General features: G+C 50.7%; 2 protein-coding genes across 10 annotated transcripts in view; one reads left to right on the forward strand and one right to left on the reverse strand.

The window, feature by feature from the left end:
• SYN1 (synapsin I) overlaps positions 1–2,643 on the forward strand; it is a 113,175-nt gene extending 110,532 nt beyond the window's left edge. The window contains exon 13 of one of the 2 annotated variants that reach the window (XM_061614447.1): positions 201–2,643. In XM_061614447.1, coding sequence (XP_061470431.1) covers positions 201–336 — 136 coding nt within the window. In that variant the 3' untranslated portion in view covers positions 337–2,643. The remainder of the gene's footprint in view (positions 1–200) is intronic. The other variant, XM_061614448.1, reaches the window with a different exon arrangement.
• Positions 2,644–3,059: 416 nt separating this feature from the next.
• ARAF (A-Raf proto-oncogene, serine/threonine kinase) overlaps positions 3,060–12,129 on the reverse strand; it is a 40,525-nt gene continuing 31,455 nt past the window's right edge. For all 8 annotated transcript variants that reach the window (XM_061614450.1, XM_061614456.1, XM_061614452.1 and 5 more), the window contains 9 exons: positions 10,853–10,880; positions 9,695–9,849; positions 9,142–9,344; positions 8,811–8,987; positions 7,067–7,113; positions 6,386–6,504; positions 6,097–6,228; positions 5,709–5,843; positions 3,060–5,071 (listed from right to left, as the gene is read on the reverse strand). In XM_061614450.1, coding sequence (XP_061470434.1) covers positions 4,931–5,071; positions 5,709–5,843; positions 6,097–6,228; positions 6,386–6,504; positions 7,067–7,113; positions 8,811–8,987; positions 9,142–9,344; positions 9,695–9,849; positions 10,853–10,880 — 1,137 coding nt within the window. In that variant the 3' untranslated portion in view covers positions 3,060–4,930. The remainder of the gene's footprint in view (positions 5,072–5,708; positions 5,844–6,096; positions 6,229–6,385; positions 6,505–7,066; positions 7,114–8,810; positions 8,988–9,141; positions 9,345–9,694; positions 9,850–10,852; positions 10,881–12,129) is intronic.

Consider the following 12,129-nt stretch of genomic DNA (forward strand, 5'->3'; position numbering starts at 1 on the left):
TCCTACCACTTTCCCAGAAAGGTGGGGGATGATTCCCAAATTCATCCCCTTCTTTCTTTCTCACCCCACCCCACATTGCTGAAGAAGCAAGTTATCTTGCCTGGCCTGATATTAATAGTGTGTTTCTCATCTCTCCTTTCCGCCTCCCCTTCTCCTCTCCCCTCTTTCCTGCCCCCTATCCCTCCCTCGCTGCTCCTTAGCAAATCCCAGTCTCTGACCAATACCTTCCCCCTTGCAGAGGCACCGGTGCCACGGGGCAGCCTTAGTCAGGACGAAGTCCGTGCTGAGAGCATCCGCAGCCTCCGACAGAGCTTCGCCAGCCTCTTCTCCGACTGAGAGACTCCCTCCTTCCCTTCCACGCTGGGACCCTTGAATCATCACCCCCCCAATCCTAACCCCCAACCTAGGACTCCCCCTTCCATGTCTGTCTACTGGGACTCTTCTCCCCACTCCTCTTCATGCCCCACACCAACTGGGACCTCCCTGTCTGAGCCACAAGGGATGGGCCCTTCCAAAGTGTCTGAGTTGAGTCCTCGCTATTTGCTCATTTTGGCTAATGTCAATCCCAGGGGTGTGTGTGTGTGTGTGTTTGTGTGGGGAGCCAGTAGAAGGACCCCTTAAAATCTATCTTGAAAGTAACCACACCTGCTGGGAGCAACCGGGACTAGAGAAATAGCAGAGGGGCCCAGAAGCCGATGCTTCTGATTGTGGACTCATTAAAAAAAAAGAAGCAAAAGCACAGGTCTGTCTATAGAAGATGGGCTTCTGAAATATTTTCCCATCTCGCCCTGAATCCATTTCAAGAGCTCCACTGTCTGTTGGGACACATTCCATAAGAGGGAGCCCCATTCAACCCCCCTTCCAACATTCCCACTGAACCCTCCCCCCGTCTTTGCTCCAGCTACCTCCTGCTGTTTCAGAAAACCAATTCTCCATATGCTTTGCTACCTACTCCCTCTGACAACCCCCCCACATGAAAGCCCCCCAACAGACAATCTTGTAACGAGCTTCCCCTGGAGTCCTCCTTGAATCTAAGGCTGCAGATTTCTCAAGTCCACATCTCTTCTACACAAATATGCAAAATTTGTGCCCGGCTCTCTTCTCCCGGTCCTGATGCTGGGCAGGGGGAGTCCCCAGGGCTGGGGCAAAGGGAGGGGAGAGGGGTCTCCGGGGATCTCTGTACATAGCATGAGGGAGGGGACCCCTCCTGGGGCCATGTCTGTGTCTGTGTTGTTGTTTGTGAAAAAGCCAACCAATTGCCACTCACCCTCTTTGCAACCAACCTGCTTCCCTCTTGGTAGCTGTCCACTTGAAGCACCATCGTCTTGGCTACAGGTTCTCCCCTTTCCACCATCCCCTTAGCAATTGGGCAAGCCTTAACCTGCCCCCTCCATCCTTATCGCAACATTCCTAGAAACCTCCCAGCACGTTGCCTCCCAAATGCACAACTGTGGTGTGTTTTAACATTCACTTATTGCCCAGAAGCTGCAAAGCACGGGATAGGGCCAACCACTTTCCCCTGTTCCTGAGCTAGATGCTAGTGTGTACTTCAGGCCAACAAAAGGTTGTGCCTTTTGGATGGAAGGCCAGCTGGCCAACAAGAAAGAAGACCAAGATGGCCCTTTTTGACCCCATTCTGTCCCTTTCAACAATCTAGTCCTCAACCCACTCACGAATCCGATCTTCTCAGATAACAGCCATACTACTGCCGCTGTAGCCAAGGGATGCTTCTGCCATCTTGGTCGGTGGGTAGAAAATAAAAAAGACTAACACCCGTGGACATTCAGGGGGGGGGGTCGTGTTCAAATCCCAGAGTTTGATCTCCCCTTTCACTCCATTTGTATATAAACTTGAGAGAAACTTCCCACTATATTTTTGTGATTCCCCATACCCCTAAAGCTGTGTCGCCTACCCCCGCCCCCCCTTTGGAAAAACAACACTGGGGCGGGGGGAGGGACCGCCACTTAATGTGTGATGGTCTGGTAGCTGCAAAGTCGCGTGTCGTAGCTGTGTCGTGACATGACGCTTTGAGCTGTGTTCGCAACATATTGTCAGGTTGGGGAGGGAGATACCCCAGGGGCTCCGTCAGTCCCTGCGTAACACATCCCTTTCCTCTTCCACAACCTCTTCTCCCCAGACAGATCCTCCTTCCCAGCTAAGGGATCTGGGGAGGGCAATTTAAAGTGCTAACTTGGTATCTCTGTTATTTATTCTCGTCTGGAAAGTGCACCCCCCTCCCACACTGTTCTCGTGGGCATAGAGGCCTTTCCCATTGCTGTGATTCTGTCTCTGTGTGGATCAAAGTTTCAATGGATCAGTGGTGTAAAAGACAAAAATAAATATATATTATATAAATATTACAAAAATAAAATAAAAACCACCCTCAAACCTGCTGGAAAAATGCACATGTTTTGTGGCTGGAAAGAAACTAATAGAAAGATGTGTGTGTGTATGTGTGTATATATATATATGTATATATACATATATATGTGCAGAGAAAGAGTTATATATGTACCAAGATATTAAACTGGAGAAATGAAGAGACGAAATTAGTTTTTGTGTTATTGGGAGGTACAACACACAGGGGAAAAGGGCCTCTGGAACCAGATTGTGCCATTTCCAGGAATGGCCCAATGTGTTTTGGTGACTGAAATGGAAAATGCAAATAGCACCTCCTGGTGGCAAAAATAACCTAGAATGATATTCTACATATCCGCAAATTTGCCAGTTCACACACAATGATAAGCCAAAGTTTTTGGTTTATTGTGGTTTTCTGTGAACAAGCGGTGTGGTGGTACACATTGGCTGATCATTTCTAGTCCACTCCAAAGCTGTAAGCTATGAATTCCTGTAACATGTGAACTAGGAGACACTAGTTTGATTTTCCCCAACAAGCCACGATCGTTACCCAAACTAAGGCCATGGTTATGTGTGAATGTGGCCTGTGCATCTGTCCCGATTGTTAAAAATCAACTTTTTTTTAACTTACCAGGTTTTTAAAAATTTAAGTTGGATTTAAAAAACAAAAATCAATTACTTGTCTAAAAAAATAACCAGGGTTAAAATGAAAGCTGAATTTAATACAAACATGTTCACTTACAATCTTTTAAAACCGAATCATAAGCATCCATTAAACGCACTGAGTTAAAATCTATTTAAAAAAAGAACCAAAGGGGAAAGTGTTCACAGTTTGAGACTTGAACATGTTTCAGAGCTCAGGTACTTGGGAGTTACAAAACAGAAGTACAGGTTCACCCACATGATATACAGGATGGTGTTTCCTATAGCACCCAGGATGATTTGTACTCCCTGGTTCCAGTAAGACACCTAGAAGAGGGGAGGGGCATCAGGTGACCTGCCCTGGGTCAGCTAGGGATCACCTATCCTGGCTTGGAGCCAGCCTCGAATACATTTGATGGGCAGGGATCATATTTAATTAGAGTACCCCCAATTAACCATATGGCATGGGGAGGGACATGCCTCCCCCCAACTGAGGGCGGGGTCAATTTATCCTTCGTAATGCTGTTTTGCAAAGTAGGCAAGTTCTTTGCAAAACAGCATCATGCAAGGAGGAAGCAATCTGAGGATGTGCTGTTCCGATAGCAAAGCCCTTTTCAAAATAGCACCGGCACGCACAGAGGATTGCTGCCTCTGCTCATCAGGCAAGAGTGAGAGCTGCAGGTGCTGCTTCTTTCTGGTTGATACCCTGCCCCGATAACCCCCGGTTGCTCTGGGTCATCTAATCCAACTCATAACGATCTGCGGCTATCAGAACATGACTTGGCCGAGGCCCTAAAACGTCCAAATGGGCCCAATTTGGCTCAGGCCTTGGCCGAATGTGGTGCACAGCCCTATTAGCTACCCCTGCTTTAGCAGAACCCAAAATCTGACCCTTCAGGCAGTCTTCTCCCCAAATTTAGAAATTGCACCCTTATCCTCAGATGAGTTTTAACAGTTCTATGCAGGCAACACATTTTAAGTTAAAGGCACAGAGAAAGCATTTCAGGTGGCTGTTCTACAGATATGAAACTCTATGCTCCTGAGGCTTGCAACACACCAGAGCCCTAGCTCTGAACATGCTTGGGAACCCACACAATGGCCACTTCATCCCTTACTTATGGGGTTGATGTAAATCCCTATGTGTGGATTGTCATGTACAACAGCAATCTCAAATCTACTCACTTAGCTGCACATACATGCTGGAGACAGGTGTGCATGCGGGTGGGAGAATGGAAACTTGGAGGGATGAGGCAAGGAAGTGTGTTCATTGGAACTGTTGGAAGGGCTGCAAACCCACCTTCCTCAAGGTTATGGGCCATAAACAAAATCCTTGAGGTCTAGGCACATGATCCCCTCTTTGTGTATTACAAACAATGATTTTCCAGAAGCCACAGAGACCCTCTGTGAGGCTGCCTTGGATATGGAGTTGGGGCTTGGGAGGAATGAAGGATTACATGGAGGGAGACAGCATACATAATGCAGATAGGGCTTAGCCTTTTATTACACCATCTCCAGCTAATTTTCCACAGACCTTTCTTTTCTTCCTTCCACACTTTTCTGTGCTGGAGCTTCTAAGCAAACAAACGATGACACCTACAAAATCCTGAAATCAGGATATGTCCCATAAAAAAAAAAAAGACACCTGGGGAAGATGGAGCCAAAGTCACTGGAGAACAGGGACGTTATTAGGTGTGTTCTGCTTTGGCAACCTCTGTTAGGACCACAGGTTTCAGAGTGGGGGCAAAATGCACATGGACGCCCCCTCCCACCTTGCAGAGCCCAGGACTGGGCGAGACAACAGGATGCCAGGGCCTGTGGTTGCCCTCCTGGGACTGACCGACTCCTCTGTCTCTCCCAGGGAGGGCTGAGAGAAGCAGATACTGGCCTCCAGGAGGACGTGGCCTTTGGTAGCAGTTCCACTGGTGCTACATTAGCTCCGGAGCCGCAGGGCAGCTGGGAAGCCGAAGAAAGTCAGTTCTTCATTGTGGCCCACCCGATGGAGTGCGGGTTCAGAGGCGCTGCGTTCGATCTTGGGCAAAGAACGTTGGAGCGACTCAATGGAGGCTAAAATCTGGAAGAATTGGGGAGGGGGGGAAGAGTTAGGACCGGAACTGCATGCCTCCCACTAAACGCTAGCTTAGCAAGCCCAGTTCTGGACTGCAGAGGCTAAAACAGCTCCATGTACCTGCATGCACAAAAATCCCATGTTCAGAGGCGACACATAAATACGAATGATTGTTTCAGGGGCAACCGAGAGGAGGGCTGCTGCCCTCAGGCCCTGCTTGTGAGCTTCTCACAGGCTTCTAGCTGTCCACTGCGAGAAGCAGGATGCTGAGCGGGGCGGAACCTAGGCTTGCATCGGCAAGCTTTTTCTTATGCTCCTCTAAGATGATGAGCATCTTGTCATGAGTGTGAGCGTGATGCTGCAGTCGAAAGTGTTGGGCTAGGAGACAGAAAGCCAAGCTTCAAATCCCCACTCAGCTATGAAGCCAGCTGGCTGGCATTGAGCTAGTCATACCCTCTTTGAATCTAACCTCCCTCACAGGGTTGTTGTGAGGATAGAACAGGAAAGGGGGAAACCATGTATCAACTATTATTATTAAAATTATATTCCGCCTTTCTTGAGCTTCTTGGAGAAAAAGTGGGAGGGATACAAAAGTAACAATCAATCAATGTACACACAAGCACACCCCTACTCATTGACTCACCTGAGGGAACAGGGGTCTCTCTTCACGCTTGAATTTAAGGCAGTCACCCATGAGCCTGCGCATAGCTTTGGGGCAATTGCCGGGCACCTTGCTAAGGTCGGGGGACAGGTACCCCCGGCCAACCATGAATATAATCTGGAAGGAAGGAAATGTACCCATTACAAAAAAAGAGGGATATAATGGCCCCCTTTCCCTCCACTCTGCAAGCACAGATGGAGTGACTGGCAAATCCGGGGAGAAGCGCCAAGGTGGTGGGAGAAATAATCAGGGCTGGCTTAGAGAAAGCCTTCTCTGTTTGGCGCCATCTGTTGGCCATACTGAATAATAAAGCTGAGGAGATTTTTTGAGGGGGATTTCGGCCCTGGAACAAACTGCCCTCTGTCCTTACCTGGTCCCGGTTGTTGATGTGACTGTAGGGGAGGGTCCCAGAGAGCAGCTCGTAGAGAACGACTCCATAGGAGTAGACGTCTGACTGAAAGCTGTAGGGGTTGGGGTCTTGCATTCGAATCACTTCAGGCGCCTGGGGGCACGGAGCAGATGTTAAAGTCTGGTGTGGTGGGATGCGCTGCTTTTCCCCTACCCATTTTCTCCCCCTGGCTTCAACATCTGCCCACCCAAATTCTAACCAGAAGGAGCCCTGGCCCTTTCCAAAAGCCTTGCCTCATGCCACCACTCACCATCCAGAGAATGGAGCCGCTGGGCTGCTCCACCTGCTGTGAACCACTCCATCGCGTCTTCACGGTGGCCAGGCCAAAGTCACCGATCTTCACTGTCAGTCCTTCATGCAGGAAGATGTCTGAGGGCAGGAAGTGAAGGAGCTTTGCGAGGGATTCTGCCTGAAGTGACCTACCACTGTGATCAGCTCTAGCAATGCATGCTGGTCCACCATAGTGAATGGGGCAGTGCCCCAGCAACCTGTTTGCCCTCAGCCAGTCCCCATCTGCCTTCCTTCTTACTTACAACCAGTCCAGGGGGCAGCCCTGGCTGTCAAGATTCCTCTTCCTCCTCAGTCTGTGTTGCCCCTTCCGGAACTCAGCAGGGAGGAGGAGGATGGGAGCGGAACTAGAGTTGGCTCTGCCTGTCAACTAGAATGCGTTGGCTTCGGCCATCTTGTCGCCCTGGGCTCCTTTGAAGGAAGGCCAGGATATAAATCCAATAAATAAATAAAATCTCCGAAACACCCTTTCAGTCATGCAGGTCAGACCAACACAACCCTTATCCTTTCCTCTAAGACATCCTTGACCTCTTGCCCACTCACCCCAGTCAGGCAACTCCAAGTAACTGAAGCCCCCACAGCAAAAGACCTCTGAATGGCCACCCTGCCCCCTGAGGTGAGGTGAGCTAGAAGGGAAGGATACTGTTGGATTTGAGGTCTCGGTGGATTATGTTCTTAGCATGAAGGTAACTGGGAGAAAAAGAGAGAGAGAGAGAGAGACTGAGAATGATGATCAGCATCTGTTGCTTGGACAGTCATCATTAGCAAGGGTGTCACATACACCCTGCACATGCACAAACACAGAGTGAGGATCAGCACCGTTCAGGACTTTTCTTCATTCTCCGTATTTGGCTGCTGTGGTTCAGAATCCACCATGTGGCTACTCCTACTATGGGCAAGAACGGGGAACCTCAGGCCCGACTGCTGAATGTGGCCCTCCAGGCCTCTCTATTTGGCCCTGGCCCCCTCCCCCTCCCCAGTCATACCCCTCCCTGGCCCTCCTTCGCAGCCTCCTGGAGTGTTTTTGCCTGGCTTTGAGACATCCTTGACCTCTCATAAGGTCTCTTGCTCGCGAAGGAGGACAGAGAGGAATGTGCCAGCATGTGTAGAAACCAGCCTGCTGTGCAAAGGTAACGTTTACATCTGTTGCTCCACCCACGTTTCATCTGGCCCCGCCCACCACTGGCTTACGGCTCCTGGAAGGTTGCCCGGAAGAGAAGGCAGCCCTCAGGCTGAAAAAAAGATTCCTTGCTCCTGTATGACAGCATACCCTCTCTGCTCTCTTATGGCACAAATACTCATTGGGCTACATCCAAGCTAGCCCTGCTCTGAGAAGACCGACTGATGTTAATGGACGTGACTAACTTAGGTTTGTTAATTTCAATGGGTCTACTCCGAGTAGGGCTAGCATTGGATACGACCCACTGCAACGCTTGCTTCTCCCCCCAATCACACACTCAATGAAGTTCCGCGTCTCTGGGACGCTTTCTCCACTCAGGTACACCGAAGGGACATCATGGATCTCTTTTAGGAGACAGGTGAAGACACACCTCCTCTGGCAGGCTTTTGGATGAGGGGAATTGTGACTGCAGCAATTTCTGAATTGTTTTTGTTGCCGCTGCTTTTATTATGAGTTGGAGGGAAATCACAGCTTTTAAGTTCTTGTGCTGTATGGCTGTCACATTTTTATGCTGTAAACTGCCTGGTGGCCTTTTGGCAAAGGGCACTAAGAAAATCTCTTGATAAGTGAATGGATGAAAGAATAAATGCCCATCTGCTAAACCCCTCCTCCAGCTCCCTTCTCAGATCCGGTGGAGCTTGAAACAGGAGCAGTGCAGGTCAGGCACTGGTTCCCTAGGCCCCCGGCTGCTGGCCATGGCAGTCAGGGCACGAACACTGTCATCACAGCCGGTCCTGGGAGTCAGGTGACTCTAAATTGCCAATCTTGTACCACTGCCTGCTACAGACTTCCTAGATGTGCTGCATTTCCTCAGTCGCCACGCAAGTCATTGTTGCGAATGGCCACTGAGCTCTCTCCCACAGAACTCCAGGCTGCTAGTCAGTCAGCCGGCCTGACTACCATTTGCGTACCCGCCTCTTAGCCCCACGTACTTGGCCTTTGAGGGAACAGGACTTTGCCCATGGATGCCTGAAACCTTTCAACCATCTCCATCTTACCCACTTTGTACATCCAACTCTTACAGGCGTAAGAATAACCCTGCTGGATCAGGCTGAGGGCCATCTGGTCCAGCATCCTGCCAGACATCTCTGAGAAGCCCATAAGCAACAGCCCTCTCCGCTGATGGTCTGCCTGCAACCGGTACTCAAAAGATAGACTGCCTCTGACTATGGGAGTTCCAGTTAGGACTCCCTGCTTGCATACTCACTCCATGCCCTGCGCTGTCTGCCGGGCCACGTCGATCCGTTGCATCATCTCCAGGGGGGTCTCTTGGACATGCAGGTGCTGGTAGAGGCTGCTGCCTTCACACCACTGGGTGATGATGGCAAAGCTGGGGCGGGTCATGAACCCCATGAAGAGCAGGATGTTCACGTGGCGTGTCTTCCTGAGAAGCCAGTGGGAGAGGGAGGAAAGAGGATGGCATCAAAGGCATCCCTGCCAATGCTCCAGCTCTTTGCCCTCAGTGACATCTCTCTCTCCACCCGCTCCACAGGCTACTGTGCCTTCCCACCTTTGGACACTGCAGATCCCCAGCCTACCTGAGCACCTGCATCTCGTTCTTGAAGGCCTGCACCTGCTCGCAGGTGGGGTTGGTGACCTTGAGGATCTTGACTGCCACATCCCCATGCCAGCGGCCCCTGAAGACGGTGCCGAAGGATCCGGTGCCAATGCGCTTCTGCATTGTTACCTCGGCAGGGGACACCTCCCAATAATAGCTGGAGTCCCGGTAGCCCAAGGATTTCTGCAGGAAGCCAGAGGCGGAGCCAGGGAAGGGGAGCAGCCACAGTGAAAGGACAAAGGGAGAAAATGGGGTTGGGCCTCAGCGTCAACCATCTCCACAATGATGCCCCGCTCCTCTGAGCTCCTTAACACGCCACAAACTCTCTGGCACGCAGCGTAGCCGCTCTGTTCTCTCTCCCACCCCGAAAACACAGCCATTGTGAGCATCCAGAGCTACACTTCCAACATGGTTGCAAAGTTCATTCTCTTGCCCCGGAAGTTTTGGTTCCTTGGTTGCCATTTTGAAGCAGCCATAGCCAAGCCATTAACACCAAATTCAACCCCTCACCCCCACATGCAGACAACACTCACAGGCTTCTTCTTGTCTTCAGTAGAGGCCTTGCGCTCCCTCGGGGACTCGCCGGGGGACTTGGGGTGTGGGGAGCGTCGCCCAGGCGAAACAACAGCCATGCTGGAAACAGGGGGAGCTGGTGGGGTGTGAGGAGGCAGCTCAGGCCCACCTACGCCTGTGGCAAGGAGATATATAGTTTTAATGCACTGAGTTCCTTCACAGACAGATACACACACACACACACACACACACACACACACACCACATTTCCTTACTAAGTGTGTGGCTGCTCGCAAATACAGAATTCTAATAGAAGTTTAAAAAAGAATGGTGCAGAAAGAAGGAAGACATGTTTTTCTCCCCTTCTTATTACCACAGGTTGCCCAAAGAAATGGATTGACAGTAGCTTCAGGACTAACAAAAGGAAGTGTCTTTTTCTTCACATGGTGCTGGCCACCATCTTAGGCTTTTACAATAATGGTGGCTCGTCCTTCCAGAAGCTGCTGGACTCCAACTCCCATCAGCCCCAGCCAGAACAGCCACAAGTCAGGGATGATGGGAGTAGAAGTCCAGTGGCACATGGAAGGCCACCCGTTCCCCGCCCCCTGCCCTAAAGTGCCCAGCATTCTTCAGCAATGTGGTTTAAGATCTACAAGCCATGAGCTGGATTGTGACGCTGCCTTCGTCAATTGCTACTTGTCTGCGTGTGGGTCAGCTGGAGCAGTGGGGCGTGGCACGGCCGGGTGGGGAAGGGACTGAGCAGGGCAGTAGTGATGGGAGACCAGTGGTAGCCCTGACTACTATGGAGCATAGGGTCTTTTACCAGGTCAGGCCACTGGTCTATCTATCCAGGACTGTCTCCTCTGACTGGCGGCAGCTGTCCAGTGCTCAGGCAGAGAGAGGGTCTTTCCTGTTACCTCCTACGTGACCCTGTGTGTCAAGCATGTGCTCTAAGCACTGAGCTATGCCCCCTTCCCTAGTGCTAATTGGTAACTGGCCCATGGAGTTTATTTCCACAACACACTTCCAGTTTGGTGCTGTTGTTGCTGGTGGAAAGGACCCTGGACAATCTCCCTGCCACTCAGCTCCTGCAGGAACGATGCCCCTCACCTCCCCCTGACCCCCCAATACCAGCTTCATCCGGTCTCCTGTTTAGCCCCTAGCCCCGAGACGCTCACCCTCCGTGTTGTGATTCCTGGTTAGGATCTGAAAAGGAAAAGGAGCAAAGCTGAAGAGCTCCGGAGGTAGCTGCAAAGGACTGGACAGGGAGAAGTGGGCTTATTTATTTATTTATTATTTTATTTATATCCCGCCCTTCCTCCCAGCAGGAGCCCAGGATTGGCCAGCACCTCTGTTTCCCTTTCTCTGGGGGGATTTGGGCTTCGCTCTGAATAAGGACATGAACCCGTGTGTCTCGGCAGCACCACTTCAGAGCACTCCTATGACTGAACACTTCCCCGTACAACTCCCCCTGCGCCCCAATCCATTCACAAAGAAAACCAGCATATCAGCGAGAAGGGTTCTGCCGGGGCTTCCCCCTGACACACTATTTTTCGTTATGCAGGGAGTCATTATTTGTGTAAGGAGGAGCATTCCAAGACACGAGTCCTCACCTGCAGTCTGAAAAGGTACAGTTGCCCAGAAAGAGATTTAGCACCTCTGTAAGAACTAGGCCGCCACCAATGACTAACTGATTACTGTTATTCTGGGTGGGGACAGAATCTTCCCCAGGTTACATTAGCTACAGACCTGGGAGACTTTTGAAAGAGTCTGTTCCTGCAGCCTCAACTCACTTAGGGCACTTCTGCTCTATGTTTGTAAGCACTGCTGTAAATCTGGTTAAAGGGTCACACCTCCCAAAGGAGTGGGGCACCATGGTACAAAGGGTTGCCCTTTGCATCGGTCCCTTGGAACGGCTCTAAGTCTACTGAGCCAGGGAGTAGTGCAGGGCTGAGGGAGAAAAGAGACGTGAGAGACTAATTCGGAGGCAGGATTCACTTGCTGGGAATCACAAGTGCGGAGAGCCCTGCTTAGAGATGTGAAGGCCTGGAAAAAATGGGGAAAGTGTTCCCCACCAAAAAAAAAACAAAAATGAAAGAAGGAATGAAAAAAGTGTGCCTCACCCCTCCAAATTTCTCCAGGCCTTCACATCCCTACCACTGGTTGGATCCAAGTCCTGTTCCTGGGCTTTCCACAGGCATCTGGCTGGCCACTGCGAGACCAGATGGGCCTTTTGTCTGACGCAGCAGGGCTCTTCATAAGTTCTGATAACCCTAAGCCAGCGCCACCGCCCACATACCACTTTTGGTCCAGTCACGCCACAAATTCCTGCAGCCTGTGCTACAGGTGGCACACAGGGGAAGCCCAACTCACCTACCCCTACTTTTTCTTAAGAGTCGAATCTGTAGATCAAGTTAAGGTTGTGAGTAATATTAAATGTAACTTTACAGTCTGA

This window comes from Rhineura floridana, chromosome 3, assembly GCF_030035675.1.
Source record: "Rhineura floridana isolate rRhiFlo1 chromosome 3, rRhiFlo1.hap2, whole genome shotgun sequence".
NCBI classification, from domain to species: Eukaryota; Metazoa; Chordata; class Lepidosauria; order Squamata; family Rhineuridae; genus Rhineura; species Rhineura floridana.